This window comes from Clarias gariepinus, chromosome 27 (genome assembly GCF_024256425.1).
Source record: "Clarias gariepinus isolate MV-2021 ecotype Netherlands chromosome 27, CGAR_prim_01v2, whole genome shotgun sequence".
Classification (NCBI taxonomy): Eukaryota; Metazoa; Chordata; class Actinopteri; order Siluriformes; family Clariidae; genus Clarias; species Clarias gariepinus.
Genome location: NC_071126.1, coordinates 6,512,045 through 6,528,559, shown reverse-complemented (window position 1 = coordinate 6,528,559; position 16,515 = coordinate 6,512,045). Strand labels below are relative to the sequence as shown.

The window sequence follows — 16,515 nt, the reverse complement described above, 5'->3', positions numbered from 1 at the left end:
CGTATGAATTATATAATGTTCACTCCACTTGTCATAGCGGTTTACAGAATTACCCACAATGCCATGCGCTACATATTGATAGAGGTGTTAGATATGAGCCTAGGCGTCAATTTCACATCAAATGAGTAATAAAGCAGTGCTTTATTCATTTCTAGTTTTCTAAGCGCTTTATAAGGACAGTCCGTTCAAACGGAGCATGACATCATGCCCGTCTCCTGTAAAGCGGTGTCTACCATAACTACAGTAAGTTCTTAAGGTTTAAGTTCTTTGAGGTTGTTTTTTTTTTGCTGATTTAACTGTTTATGCCTAAAATGGAAAGGTAGAACAGAAAATATTGAAAATTTAGTTTGGGATATGTAAACAATTCATATAACAAGCATCTAAATATATATAACATATTATATGTGTATATCTTCGAGCAATGCCTCTCCGTGACAATAGTCGGAAAGAAATCAGATGCAGTAATCAACAAGTTAGCACACTAAATTTAAAGCCAATTCATACCCTCACTGTTACTACTGTTACTACTGCTTTATATTTTGAAGGGGTATCAGCATGTTTCCAGGTTATGCTCAAATTTCCTTTTTCATTAAACTGCCAAGTTGATGAACCGCTGAGGAAATGCCGAGTGATGTGTTGCACTGCATCCAATCAGAGGACTTTATTAAATGTGTAAAATGCAGTTCCAGTGCCACGCAGTTAACTCAGTAAAGTCCTGATTATACACTAAGTAAGAGAGATGTCAGCAGCGCTGTCCTCATGCACGGTTGAATTGTTGATACAAGCTGTGATTAAATCAGGTTCAGGCTTTCTCAATGTATTTTTTATCAGTCCAGTTGATTAGATTTGTGAATTGAAGACATGGCTGAACATTTAGCTTTTATCACGTGATTCACAAACAGTGAGTGAATGGGATAAACAGTACTGATTTGATTCTATATCAACGTTACCTCATCAAGCTAGCCGTTCATTGTAGGTTTGTTCTAGCGGCAAGCAGTTGCAGCATTTGGTTTTTCCTTAAAAGTGCAAATTCAAATTGGGAAAAAAAACTTTAAATAAATGTGTGTCTGAAGCTTTTAGTAGCGTGACTGAGATAACACAGTCAGGTGATTATGTGTGGTATATACAGTAAGAGTAATGAGTATTTGTTAAATTGTGTCCTTTCAGTGCATATATCCATTGCAGATGCATCAGTGATGTCTGTGAAATACTGCACATGTTTGATAAATCGCCGAAGAGTTTGTTTAAATCTGACCAGACTGTTCAATTCTATTCAGTTTTATTTGTTGTATAATGTTTATATTTGTTTATAGATAGATAGAGAGAATACGATAAAATAAAAATAAATTAAAATTGTGGCAAAAAAGAGTTTAGATTTTTCTTTTACAGAGATAGTAGTACACAGATGGACTCCTACATTGATGATTTAATATAAAGTTTTCATTTATTTATTTATTTATATTTTATTTTTATTTATTGATTTTTGTGCTATTTCAATGGTATGAAACTGTAGGTTAAATCTTGAATAGCAATATCCAGTATACTCTGGTGCTGGTGGCCGACGGATGTTCTGTTGATAAGCACTGCCTAGCAAAAAACAGTTTTTCCGTCACAGCATTATGTTTGTAAATTAAAAAGCTATCAATTCACCCTATGGTAGAATATTTTGACAAGGCAGCGCCAGTTGACAACCTGGAGCTCCTGGTTTTCCAGGATAAGTTATAAAGTGGGTTAGGTTAGATAAATTAAGCGTACGTATGATGGGTTTTTTGGGACACAACCCTGTTATACGTCATGGAGCATCTGTATACAAACAGAGATGATTGCAGTGCAGTTGGTTGTTTATTGTTTTATGCTTAACTTATGGCTTCTCTTTTACTTTCTTTATCTTAAGTCTTAATGTGAGCTGTGAAATCTTGCATTATGCACCAATCCATGGATTAGTTGCGGTTCCATGAACTTTTCACCTGCATATTATCAAACCAGTTATACGAGACGTTTAAGATTATAGTTTTGTAACTTAAGTAGCTTTTCGGTTATTTCGTGTTATTACGTTAAGAACCTTAGAAAGTGCCTCTTGTTTCAAATGGCAACAGCTTTTATGACATCAGGTACGACTTGTTCTTTTTTACTTTATTTTTATGCAGCCTTTAAACAAACAGCACGTTTTATATTTTAACTCTACCGTAGTGTCAGAATACCTTTCCTCGGATCAGTTTCCCCATCAAACATTTTTCTTTTTCTCAAAGTCAAAACATTGTGTTCACGATTGAAGTAGATATATGCACTGATAGCAAAAAGTATCATTAGGTGTTATAATGAGTTTCTGGGAACTTTAAATTTTTTCATTTTTATAATCCATCAGTTCTTAATTTCAATAACTGGATCTCTGGCTGAGGACGGGACAATGTATGGATCATTTTATATACTGTATAATACAGTAGTGAAGCATTCCATACTGTAGTAAAGATTTCTTATTTAACTAACAATGCAGACTGTGGGATTTATATGAAGAGATGTAAAGCCAAACCTAACCTCAGTGTTTGACTAATGTTTTATTTTTAGCAGATTAAAAGTGTGGTTATCAAACTGCTACACATTCCTCTAGGTATTTCATTTTGCTAATTTAAATAATTAGTTGAAGTGAAATGCATAATATAGTCTTTAAGAAACTGATGTTCATGTTCAATTCTCCTCAGCCATTAATATTTTGGCTCTAGTAAAACCATCAACAGATCATCCAGCATAAATTCTTTATTCTTTGGCTAAGCTAAATGTTGTGGTATTACATTAAAGAAGTTCAGTGTTTTCATTCCTCCTAAATCTCTTTGAGCTTCTTGTGATTTTGTGCTAGAAAAATAACCTAGGGGTAGACGCATCCAATGGACTTTTGTCTCCTCTTATAGCCTTGATATTATTTTCCCTCTAGCACTTTTGTCTCTATTTTTATAATAGCTTTGGGCTCTTCTTAATTAAATATACTAATAAATGTAAAAAATATTTTCTAAAATTGTCTCTCTTGTCCACAATTTGCATCATACAGGTGCAGTCATCAGTAGCAGTAGGAACCCCAGACTACATTTCCCCTGAGATTCTGCAGGCCATGGAGGACGGCATGGGGAAGTATGGGCCTGAGTGTGACTGGTGGTCTCTGGGTGTGTGCATGTATGAGATGCTGTATGGCGAGACACCTTTCTACGCAGAGTCTCTGGTTGAGACTTACGGCAAGATCATGAACCACGAGGTGAGTGCTGTTCAAGATCTTACATGTTCAATGGGATCCAAGAAGCAGTGCAGCTCAGATAACCAGCAAAGCTTGATCTCTTCCCACCGGCTTAACTAGTCAAAATATAAGCGATTATTATTAGCTTGTTAAAAGATGTTAGGAATATTTAACAATCAGAGCTTACATATTCCCTCCAGTTATTGTGATTGCAGGTTAAATGTTTTGGGAAGTGCTTTTGTGCTTGCCGTGACCATGCCCTCGCTTGCTCCCTACAAACAGTAACCCTGACAGAGGGGAAACGAGCGTAGCTGTTGTATCAGAACAGATAAACAGGATTTGGGTGAAATTTGCAAGGGAACAAAGCGTGCTGCAGCATATTACAACCTGTGGACTTGCGCGCACACATATACACACACACACACACACACACACACACACACACACACACACACACAAACCAACTGCTGCTCCTTTATTTCTCTACCCTGAAGTCTAGAAGGCAATGTAAACTACATCCTGAACCTGGTTCAATGATACGGATGCCTTCAGACTGCAGACAAGGCTGTTATTAAAATTATTGCTCGAGCATAAAGGCTATTTACATACGTTTTGCGTGAAACCGGTTTCTTAAAGAAGTAGATATCTGGGTGTGGTGCATGGTTGTTTACGTCTGTATGGTTTAGCCCTAAATGAGGTCCAGAACCCCATGCCAGTCCATCAATAACAGCCAGTGTTATTCATAAGAATTTGTAATAATGTTCATAAAAGTGTGAATTAATCCATATTAAGCTGAAATAGTTTGAAAAAACGTTTAGCCACAAACTATCAGTTTAGCCAATAGCAGGGTTAATAAATATGATATGAGGAATGCTCAAGTAAAACTGAACCAAGGCCAAGACGGAGGATGTGGCAAAAACTCCCAGCCGAGTTCCTGTAATCCACCTGTACTCCATGTATTAAGGTAGTGCAGTGCAGTGGCCAGAAGGAGGTTTTGCACTGTCCTGCAAAGCAGAGCACCATTGGTGATCAAATCCTTCCTTTTTTTCCATTGATGATAAATAATAAGTGCATTAGTGTAGCAAAGGATTATATGGAGTAATAAAGGTAGTTTTTGTTATTTAGTTATTCTGTGCAATCAGAAGTCCTGGTTTGACTTCAAAGCCCTTTGTCTACACGTTTGTGTCTTCCTTTCTAAATAAATGTAGAATAAGTGAAATCAGTTAAAATGTGAAAACCTGCTTTCGCGGTTTGGTGTATTAACTGCATTTTTGACTTTTTAAGTAGATTGTGAGCATAGTTTACATTCTGGTATTTAAAAAAAAAAAAAAAAGTCAATTTTTCTCCCTAACTTGCCATTCACTTGCCTGTCACTCTGCCGTCTCTGACAGGTGAATAAGGTCAGTGTGTGTGTATGGTCACACAGGTGTGTTTAGCTGTTTAGTGCATATGATAAACTGGTGCGATTAAAGGATTAGTTTGGCAGGAGATCTCTTAAGAAGAAGGATGGAGACAGTCGGTAGATACAAATTAACATTCATTTTCCATCCACAATTGTTTAACACACACCCACACATTCGGGTTGCTGGGAGTGAACTTCTCTCTTTGGTTCCCTCACTGGGCTTTTAAAAGCAATAAATAAGATAACGCAGGTGGAAAGCATTAGGTGTTACCTGCAGACGACCCTCAACCATGCCATGATTAAATTTGAATAAAATCTACCTGATTCAAGATTTAAAGAAACAGCAGCTTATTATAAAAATTGTAGCAAACTTGAATAGAAAGAGAAGAACGCTAATAAAAACATGATTGCCAGGCCCAGTTGAACCCCCGTATTTCCTTAAATGTAACACAAGTAACATCATGTTTGGTGGATGTTTATTTTGTTGAATTTAGTGAACGTGTTCATGTTGATGCAAGCTGAAATAAATTGACTCAACAAGCAGCAGTGATCACCAACAGGAGCTCATCATTGACCAGGAAATCACAAACCTTTTTTTTTTTCTTTTGTTTTTTTTTTGTTGTGTTTTTTGTTTTTTTAGACAGTGGGAAACTGATAAAGTTATCTTACTGATAAAGTTATCTAATTTAACATAAGTTTTTGACCTCATGTTGTGACGTTCCTGTGCAACAACTATCTGGCATTGGAAAACAAAAGGCGGATTACCAGACGTAAAAGCGGCCCTTCACATCCTGTCTAACGACACACGCAAGAGCTCCATAGTCTCCCATTTTTGCTTTTCACCAGGAACGCTTCCAGTTCCCATCTCACATCACTGACGTATCGGAGGATGCCAAGGACCTGATGCAGAGGCTGATCTGCAGTAGGGAGCGCAGGCTGGGCCAGAACGGCATCGAGGATTTTAAGAAACACCCCTTCTTCTCTGGCATTGACTGGGAGAACATTCGCAGCACTGAAGCCCCCTACATTCCTGACGTCAGCTCTCCTTCCGACACTTCCAACTTTGACGTGGACGATGATGTACTAAAGAACCCGGTTAGTATTTCTTTCTCTTGCTCACCTTGCCAATTAATTCCTGCCATTTGAACTGTTGAATTACTTTGCAAGGAGGAATATTTAGTGCACTCTAACCCACATGCACATAAAGCTGCTGTTTGTGTGTCCACTATTGGGTATCTACTTTATTAGTCCTCATTTTAAATTGGTCACCTGATTTAAATTCCTAAACAGTCAAATGACCTATCTTGTTTTTTTTATAATATGAGCAATAGGAAATGTATGGTAGTTTAAACTGTATGTGCTTTTTTTCTGTGCAGGACATCGCTCCTCCCATTTCCCACACTGGCTTTACTGGTCAGCACCTGCCCTTTGTGGGTTTCACCTACACCACTGAAAGCTGTTTCTCAGATCGGGGTCGCCTCAGGCTGGCAGCTCTGGCTGATGGAGGCTCAGGAGAGGATCTGCAGCCCCATAAAGATGGTGGCTTGCAGCTTGAGGCCTTTGAGAGGAGGATCCGCTCACTAGAGCAGGAAAAACAAGAGCTCAGCCGCAAGCTACAGGGTACCTGGTCACTCACGCACACAGCCTGAATAAAATAATTTTATGGTCCACTTTCACTCCTTTTACGCAGTGTGTCAGAATCAGTGCAGTTTTAATACTTTGGTTTGTAGTGAGGAAAATGTACTTTTGCACTTGTAGCTTGTTGAGCAAAGTATACAGAAAACTTTATTTCTGCAGGGCTACAGTTCTGCCCTTTGAGAGAATAATATTCACCTAGATATGATTGAAGCATAATGAATACTGTATATGTCAATTCAAATTAAAAAAAATTTTATTTGTCACACACACAGTCATACACAGTACGATATGCAGACAACTTATTTAGACAACTGCCCGTGACCTTAAAATAAAAGACTATGAAATAGAAAAATAAATATGAAAAGGAAAACAGAAGGTAAATTTAACTAAGAAAGAATAAAATAAAATATAGAATTAAAATAAAATAACATAACTGTACAGTACAAAATATGCAATAAAAGAGACATATGAAAAATATAGAAAAATAAGAGACAGCTGTACAGGATCAAATGTACAATTCAAGAAACATATACGGAAAATATGGTAAATAAGAAAATAAGAACAGCTGTGCAATACAAAGATATAGAATTTAGGACTATGTGTGGAAATAAGGTTGAATATAAATTGAGTATAAATAAAATGTTACGGATTTAAAGTGTTTAAAGTGTTTAAAGTGACTGTGCATCCGGGTAACAGAATGCATGTGGGAGCGTCCCTAAATCCATAAGTTGGATTCTTGCTTACTCCATTTTTTTCTTTCAGAATCAACACAAGCTGTGCAGTCCCTTCATGGCTCGGGTCGCGGCACAAGCACACTAGGCCGCGATAAAGAGATAAAGAAGCTTAATGAGGAGATAGATCGCCTAAAGAAGAAACTAGCCGGTGAGAAGAGATGATAGTAGTGAATCAAACCACAGGAAGCATGGTCATATGTGGTTATTCGTAATGATGTAAAACGTTTGTCTGATTCATCAAGAAAACATAAATTCTTAGGAGGTCTCTGAGATCATTGTTCCCGTCAGGATAATTAAATGTGACCAAGTTAATGAATCATAGCTTTTTTTTTTTTTTTAGATTTGAGACCTGTAAGTGATATAGAGACTATATAGTAACATAGTCACATGGTTGACATGATTCACTCATGCTTGGTGTTTGTTCCTCTTAGACTCTGATAGGCTGGAGCACCAGCTGGAGGAAGCGGTGACTTTGCGGCAGGACTACGAGAGCTCCTCCACCAAGCTCAAAGCTTTGGACAAGCAAGTGAAAAGCCTTCGTCAAGAAAAGGAGGACCTCAATAAGGTATCGGTGCTCAGATCACCAGTGTGTAACCGTAGACGGAATATTTGCACTATTGATCGCCATGTTTGGTCAAATCGCTAAAGGCAACAACATGGTTTTAACTGATACAAGTACAGACGTGGCCAAAAGTAATAATACAGCCAATGCTATTTATTATAGTAGCACAAAACAGACTAATTTAACTAAACTAATTAGTTGAATCAACCTTTTTTTGTTCAACTATAATAAATAATAATAGTCTGGCTTCCGCTACGGTAAGTAGAATTGGCTGGTTTAGTTAATGGACGGAACAAATAAGTGGCAGGACTTCGACTTCCTGAAGCCTGGGTGGGAAAATGGATTAAACTAGAGAATTCTCAAATGAATTACAAACTTCTGTGGCAAATGTTTGTACACGATCTTCAGGAAGCAATCAAGCAGGCGTAGATTGAGCGAGTGGCACTAGAGTACTGCAGATGCCTTTTTGACTCTATGCCCAGCCGGATCCAGCAGGTTTTGAAGAATAATGGATTTTAAATTAAATACTGATCATTATATAGCAAATTTCATTCCATGAAATAACTTTTGCCTAAATACTTAAACACAAATGGCTTCGTTGAATTAATTTCCAGTCTGATGTCATATTTTAAGATAAACTGTAGGTTACACCTGAAAAACGGGGCAGGGGATATGACATGGCCAAAGCACTCTGAGGAAACACCTACATCCACAACCCTCTGCAAACACAATTTGGTCACAAGCCATAAGCTATAAATACTCCTGTGGTACGTTATTTGTTTACGCAGTTCATAATCAGCACTGACTCACTTTGGAGTTGTTGAAGTTCAGGCCTTTCTGCCGTTTCAGACAGCTCCGGCTAATTGACAGTGCACCCAACCATTGTACTGTACCCATAGCCAGCTGTTTATGTTCCTGTCTCGTTACATAAACAGTTTTAGGTAGTTCCTACGTTCTCAATCAGTCTCTAAGAGAATGAATATCAATATACATATCATTAAATCTGTGTTTGTTGAAGATAAGAATATAAAATATTTCTCTTAAACTATGTAATGTGCAGAAAATAAATCCTGAGACTTGTTTATTCTGCTACAACATGTCATCTAAAATAAAGCCCCAGACAGGGTTGTAATAGATTAGATGTACTTAGATAGACCACCAGAGCTCTTGGGAAACATTTGAGCAATGACAGTGTGGCCTATGGCTACACAGTCATTCTGTCTCCAAGAATTTTACTACTTACTCATTGTTTTTAGGAGTATCTGTGGTAATGCACATAACTAGCTTGTCATACTTAGAGGTTACGTCGCCATTTTTAGCCTAATTAATTAGATCTCCAGGCAACCAGAACATGACCAACATTCCCTGCAGGCTAGCTAATGATTTAATGATTTGTTCCTTCCTTACTATACTCCAAATGAGTGTTGAATAATCTAATAAAGGATCTTCTTTGTTGTTCCCTCTTCATGGGTGTCTACAATGGTATTGTGTGTTGTTGCTTTTTTGGGGGCTCTGAAATGACAAGCTCACATCGATACGTATTTGCTCACGCTCCAGGGTTAAAACTCGTCATATTCGTGCAACCGCTCATTGATGTTGAACAATGGATGCAATTTTAGCGACAAAAAGAATGTGTGGGAGTTTGCTCTGGAGAATGGCTAGCAGTTAGTCAGTTGTATGAGTTCCAGAAAAAGGAAGAAAGCAAGACGCCTCGCTTTAGATGTTTTATCAACTAATGCTAGGACTGATATGAAGTCCCGGTGCTGCCGATGATGACCGATGATTTCAGCATCCAGCCCATGCTATTCCGTTCTGCACGTTCTTATTCAAGCCACACGAACGTGTATTTCAGATCTAGGACCACATACGAAATTGACTTAGATCCGACCTGAAAAACATCAGATTTGTGCGTTTACAAAGATGTAATAAAATCACATTTTTTTTTTTTTTTACCCCATTAGATCTGTCCTGTTTTTCACACTTGAGCACCCTGTCTAAACTATCAGATGTTGCATTTTGACAGATAAATGTTATTCTGTCTTGAAGACCCCCTTTTTTTTTTTTTTTAAACCTTTTGTCTTTGAGAGCAAAGCTGCACTAGGTAGATAATGTACTCATTAACTGCAGCACGTCCTTCTCTTTAATCATCGAGCTCCCAATTCTCTCGACAATTTCTATTTCTCACTCAGCCCCCTTTTCAGTCAACTCTCTGAGGCAGCCCAGGCGACTTTCTTCTCTTACTCATTCTTTCTCACTTTCATATCATATCTTGTTTCTCTGTAGTCATTCGTTCTTCACGCTTTTCCTAAGCCTGTTTTTACTCTCCTGTCCTTCTTTTCTTTATTTTTTCTCTTCTTTTTTCATCTCCTTCATCATCATATTTTGTGTTTGCATTCCCAGCAACTGGCGGAGTCTCTGGACCGCATGAAATCTCAGACGAAAGAGCTGAAAGACGCTCACCAACAGAGGAAGCTGGCCATGCAGGAGTTCTCCGAGCTAAACGAGCGCATGGCCGAGCTGCGCTCACACAAGCAGCGGCTCTCACGACAGCTCCGCGACAAGGAGGAGGAGATGGAGACACTCATGCAGAAGCTCGATGGCATGCGCCAGGACATCCGCAAGACCGAGAAGGCCCGAAAAGAGGTGTGTTTTTGTATTTTGAACTACTGTCTTTAATCTGTTTACTGTAGATGTCATCTTGTGTGTGTGCCATCTTGTTATTTTTTTTGTTGTTGTTTGTTTTCCCGCCAATCAGTTTTAGCCGTGTTCCGTCTTGCAATATTTATAACTCGGCATTACCGAGCTTTTCCTGGGGCAGCACACTGCCGAACAGCAGCTCAGGAATGCACTGCATTTCTGACGTTCCTTAGTGACACAACAGAAGCGCAGGGAGAACATGAGGCCTGGCCTTGCTTAAACTCAGCAAGCTCAGATCTCCGGGGGCGACAGCAGGAATGTCTCAGCTCTCCCCCACTCACTGTAGGCCTCCTCTCTGACCCTCCGTAGACCTGCATGGGTAACCAGAGCCAGATGGGCAACACCGACTTGCTTAAGTGAGGGATGGAGAACATGCTTTGCTCACTAAGCCTTCAGAGTAAACACACTCTGCGCACTTCATTAGTTTTGTTCCCCTAAGCACAATGTGTCTCTCTTGTACTTTTTCTTTCTTAATAATGTTTATGCTTTATGTCCCACATGCTTGTTAAATTAAGCTTAAATTGCTCGGCATCAGGCATGGCTAAGGATGGGTGATGTAATGATCATTTATTGTTATTGTATTAAATTCTGTTAATTGACTACAGTGTCGCTTACAATAACAGGTAGTGGCCTGAACATCAACATTTCTCTTTCTCTGTCTTTTAAGTAGATGTTTTAGTGGTTGCCTTAGAAAAGCCTTCACCTGTTTAAATTCTCACATTTACTGCTTTTAATAATCTGCAAACCTTATAAACTTTCTAGCATTGTAATGTCTGTGTAAAAGTGAAAAATTAGAAAATTAAAGGTCCCCCCCCCCCCTTTTTTATAACAGGTCTCAGATTTTCCCCAAATAGTGTCTGTAAATGCTCAAGCTAAAATAGCGCTCAGATAATGCCTTTTTCTGCGTCAAACTTCCTTTATTTCACTCCTCCTGCAAATTCACTGTTTCAGTGTTTATATAAATGAGCCATTGCTGAGCAGCGCCCCCTTTAGAGAACAGCAGAGCTGAGCAACAAGCCTGGGCGAGTATCCTTTTACAGTATGTGATGTCAGAAAAGGGAAAATCACTTGTCATTTTTAAGCACTGACTATTACAAAAAAGACAAAAAGCAGGAAATTTTTTTTTTTTCCTACACGGTTTTTGTTTGGACACACACTGGAAACTCATCTGAATCTCTAAAAATGACATAAAAATGTGAATTTCGCATAATAGATGCCTTTAAATTCAAAGATGACAATAGAACTTGTGAAAAAATAATACAATAATAATAATAATTAGGCTTATTGTAGGTTTGTCTCGCTGTAGTATGTAGCTTTTTAACTGGCCAAAGCCGGACATTTTACTCTGTGGAATGTATCATGAGATGCTCAGTTTAGTCAACCACTACTAGAGAAAGAACTCATGGAAGATCTCATGAATGCTTCACAGATTCACTATGCCAGATGAAATCTCCCAGGGAATGTCCAGTTACTGCAGTGACTATGTGCCAAATCAGTCATTTTCACTGTGTGTGTGTGTGTGTGTGTGTGTGTGTGTGTGTGTGTGTGTGTGTGTGTGTGTGTGTGTGGTATGTTATAGCTGGAAGCTCAGCTGGAAGACGCTCGTGCAGAAGCGTCTAAGGAGCGAAAGCTGCGAGAACACAGTGAAGTTTATTCCAAACAGCTGGAAAGTGAACTGGAGACACTAAAGGTCAGAGATCAACCTACACCCCAACTTTTTGCAGTTTTTACTTTCATTTCATCACACCCCCCCACCCCCATCCCGATCTCGATCTCGGTTCCTCTTCTAATTTCATATACCTGATCACAGCTGTTCCTCTGCTTTGCTTTCCTTTGGGTGTTTCACCTTCAGCTGGCTGTTTCAGCTGGCTAGATCTTTCTACCTCATTTCCTTCCCCACACCATCCTGCTCTCTCCTTGCACTGTCTTCCAGACAGGGGATATCCTGCCTGGTTATTTTTACAGTGCTGTTTTTGTTGCATACTTACGTTTTTATTTCTCCTCTATCTTCTGTGACTTCTTTATATATTGTTAATAATAATTATAATAAAAATAAAAGAAATTGAAGAAGAACTTGTTTAGACCCAAATCAGAAAACAGATCAGTTCTAGGACGTGACTCAGGTGTAAAGATATGAATCTGAATAATTTCTCTTTTGTGTTCTGTGGTTGTACGTTTACATCACCACACGTACCGATTAAACTGATTAAAGCTCTCGCAAGAGTAAGCGAAAATTAAAATGACAAACTTGGGCCCGTATTCACAAAGCTTCCTAAGCCTAAAAGTTGCTCCTAGTGCTGAAATTCTAAGAAAATGTTTAGAATTATGACATTTTCATTTCCCCTTAAATTTAGGACTTAATCTTAGTGAAAATAAAAATGATTCACAAAACATCTTAAAATCTAAAAACAGCTCCTAAAGTAAAAAGAGTTAAGAGTAGAGTGGAGGACTTTTAAGAGGTTTAAAAGTTTCTATAGCAGAGGACAAAATGACGGAAAGAAGAAATATTCTCCAAAACATCTGAAATAGATTACAAGTAATAAAATCAGTATGGTAAATAAATGTAAGAACTTAAATATAGTAACTACTTTGTGGAAATTGGTTGCTTTAAAGGAAGTCATAATTTAATTAATTAAAATTTTAGATCTTTAGCCTAAAACTTTGCATAAAGTCGCCTGCACTCAGGATTACACAGTTTCTTTGTATACAAACATTATGATTTCACTGTCTTTTCTATTATCCTATATTTTATTTTCAAAAATAGCCCATTTTAAGACCTTTTACAGTTTTTTTTTTTTTTTTTTAATCCACCAATCACAGTCCTTGAATTGCTGCGTCATCGCTAGCAACGGAGTCACCCACACCAGCTAGGACTTTTTAAGCTAAGATAGGAGCTTCCTGAGAGAATCTTTATGAATACGGGCCATATTTTTTTCCCAAAAAAAAATATATATATATATATTTTCAGCCTTACTTACATGTTGGATAAGGGCATTTCATTAATAACTTGAAGCAGAAACTTGAATTGTCTTGCTTTTTGTTCAATATATTAAAATGATTTAATTAAACCAGCAAATTTATATTCATATCAAGTTGTATTTCTTTTTAAATTTTTATGATGCTGCAGGTTACACACTGGACACATCATCATCTTTCAACACTTAATCTCACTCCTCTCACACATAACAAATTTCATTTGGATTTAAAGTAGCCTAAAAATATTTAAGTTTTTTTTTCTGTTTTCTATCTCTAGAACACATTTTCCAAAATTGGCCTTCTCCTTAGATGTCTCTTATTTTCTTTGTCAGGTGAAGCAGGGCACCGGTCGAGCATCCAATGTGAGCGCTGAGACGCAGCAGGAGCTGACCAAGGTAAAGTCTGAGCTGGATAAGAAGATGCTGTTCTATGAGGAAGAGCTTGTCAAGCGCGATGCCTGCCATGGCACAGAGCTGAAGAACATACGCAAAGAGCTGCACGATTCTGAGAGCCAGCAGGTCTCCCTGCAGAAGGAGCTGCTTGTGCTTAAGGACAAGCTGGAGAAAGCCAACAAGGAGCGGTAAGGGTGCCAAAACTTGTTCACTAGTGCTACTTAATCTTTAATAGAGAGTGCCAAGATGGCCAACATTTGCAGATGTGAATTATGCTTACAAAATGATATTTGTGTGTGTGGAGCAGTGGAGTAAGCATGTGGAACAGTACACTCTTAATAACAAGTCAGGATAATTTTTCACTCTCAACCAAACCCAATTTATTATTGTGCCTAGCTATGTTTAGTTAAAATTCATTCACAGGGAATCCTTTTTTTTTTTTTTTTTACTTTCTTGCATATACACTAAAAAAGAATGTGGATAACTGAAGATCTTCGTAATGTATCTGCCTTTCCTCAAGCTGTTGCCACGAAGTGCGAAGCACTCAATTGTCTAGGATGTCTTTGTATGCGCTTTAGCATTAGAAATTCCCTTCGTTAAAGCTAAACTTGCCACAGCATGACAGAAACCCATTCACATATTTTGTCAGTTACTGTGGACAGGTTCATGGTCTGCTCAGAGCCTCAACCTTATTGAATTAATATGTCGACTGCACCCCAGGCTCCCTCGACCGACTTCAGTACCTGACCTCACTAACGATCTTGTGGCTGAACTGAATCCAAAAATCTAGTGGAAATGCTTTACTGAAGTTTGGTGAACAAATCTCTTTTTAATGTTTGGGGTTTAGAATATACAGGGTGTGTTGGTCGGGTGTCCATAAACTTTTGGCTATCTAATATAAATTGTTTTCAATTATTTTACATATAAAACCAGTAGTTTAGAAGTTGATCATTTTTTCGTTTAAATGAGGTCAGGTTCTGTATTGTAAAAAGAAAATAGGGTTGGTTACCCATTAAAAAAAATACTATATGTACTCTAGTCTTTTATACTGCATACCATAATATAATCTAGTATTACCATGACACTTCAGACATTACCATGGCACTTCAGTGAGTATCATGGTAGTAGTTTGGTATGTACCTAAATACAAATACAGTACTGTGCCACCAAAGTATGGTGTATGCTTGTACATAGGGATGCACCGAAATTTCGGCTGCCGAAAATTTTCGGCCGAAATAGCATTATCGGTTTCGGCCGAAACGTAAGAAAGTGCCGAAAATAAAAGCCGAAATTATCGCCACGCCTCTCCCATCCTCCCGTCTCGTTCGCGCTGTCATTACGCATCAAACACGGAGTATGTCGGCGGTTTGGAAGCACTTCAAAGTTTCAGATGAGGACAGCAAAGTTGCAATATGCAACATTTTTTAATACAAACAAAAAGAAAATATTTTAAACATGTTTTTTAATGAACCCATTTTCGGTTTCGGTATCGTTTTTTATCGGTATTAGATAAGTTAGTACATACTGATGGTATGGTATATTACAGGCAGTACCATATTAGATGCCTGCTAAATTTTGGTAGTCACTGTGTTACCCAACAATTACCGTGAGATTCACCAAAAGATTGTGCATTAACCTGTGGAAAGTAAAATAGCACATAAGTCACTATATAAATATTAAAATTATGGTACAATGGTACAGTGTAGAACCAAATATCGTACTATAATACATGTTGTGTTGTACCCAAGTATACACCTTGGAGAAGCAATGTTCCATAGTGTGGTACATGCTCTATATCAGCACAAAAAAATACCACAGTTACAAGTACCATCAGACAGCCATAGAATGCCAACCATGGTAAAATTTCCCTCTTTTTAATGACCACTCTATCTGATCTGCACGTTTAAGTCAGTTGTTCTCACACATTCTATAAAAAAAAAACCTTTAAATGCCATGACATTGCTCCCAGTAACCAGACAAGTTCATACATGTAGGTTTTCTATATTATGACAGTCAAATGGAGATGGACGAGGCTCTGGGTTCCCTAAAAGAGAAATTTGAGCGTGAACGGAGCCTGCTGACCGATGAGAACCGCAAGCTGACCTCGGAAACAGACAGGGTAGGTGGACATAAGGTTTTTGAATCCAAGAGTAATGGCCTTAAAAAGGTTTCTGGTCAGGTTTAAGCACTGACCCTTGACCTCTGGATCAATTCTCTGCAGCTGTGCACATTTGTGGACAAACTGACAACCCAGAACAGACAGCTAGAGGACGAGCTGCAGGACTTGGCTTCGAAGAAGGAGAGCGTTGCACACTGGGAGGCACAAATCGCTGAGATCATTCAGTGGTGAGGAAGATGGACATTTTCCAGATGTTTTTTTTTTTCCTCTTTTACTAATTGTAATTGTACATCTGTATCACACCTGATAAAACCTGAATATGTGTCCTGTGGTGCTCTGAAATGCAGGGTAAGCGATGAGAAGGATGCACGTGGCTACCTGCAAGCTCTAGCCTCGAAGATGACAGAGGAGCTGGAGTCACTACGCAGCTCCAGCCTAGGATCCAGACATCTGGTACAGCTGCGTTTCCGCTGCCTTTTAGTAGTCTCGCATTGTTCAGAAAGAATCAGTGCTTACATGTTTGTGTTTATTTGCACAGACACTGGCTCTTCTACATCTACGCCCTCCTATTCTTTTCGGCCTTCTATTTTGCATCTTCTGCTCTTTTTCTCTCTCTTTCCTCTCAGCCATAACACAGTAATGGTGCACTACTGGTATAATTAAAAGCAGGCTTAGTATCTTATAGGCCTAAAATAGCAAATCTAATGGAAGGGTATTAACAGAAGTGACGTTGATGTTGTATGTGTGGAAAGAGATCACAATCGACGCGGGT

The 16,515-nt window shown here is 38.4% G+C and overlaps 1 protein-coding gene across 5 annotated transcripts in view; it reads left to right on the top strand.

Annotated features, from left to right (window-relative positions):
• cdc42bpb (CDC42 binding protein kinase beta (DMPK-like)) overlaps positions 1 to 16,515 on the top strand; it is a 69,096-nt gene that overhangs the window by 36,455 nt on the left and 16,126 nt on the right. For all 5 annotated transcript variants that reach the window (XM_053488820.1, XM_053488821.1, XM_053488818.1 and 2 more), the window contains exons 7-17: positions 3,044 to 3,244; positions 5,472 to 5,720; positions 6,002 to 6,245; positions 7,026 to 7,145; positions 7,429 to 7,562; positions 9,960 to 10,202; positions 11,836 to 11,946; positions 13,565 to 13,812; positions 15,638 to 15,743; positions 15,846 to 15,970; positions 16,091 to 16,196. In XM_053488820.1, coding sequence (XP_053344795.1) covers positions 3,044 to 3,244; positions 5,472 to 5,720; positions 6,002 to 6,245; positions 7,026 to 7,145; positions 7,429 to 7,562; positions 9,960 to 10,202; positions 11,836 to 11,946; positions 13,565 to 13,812; positions 15,638 to 15,743; positions 15,846 to 15,970; positions 16,091 to 16,196 — 1,887 coding nt within the window. The remainder of the gene's footprint in view (positions 1 to 3,043; positions 3,245 to 5,471; positions 5,721 to 6,001; positions 6,246 to 7,025; positions 7,146 to 7,428; positions 7,563 to 9,959; positions 10,203 to 11,835; positions 11,947 to 13,564; positions 13,813 to 15,637; positions 15,744 to 15,845; positions 15,971 to 16,090; positions 16,197 to 16,515) is intronic.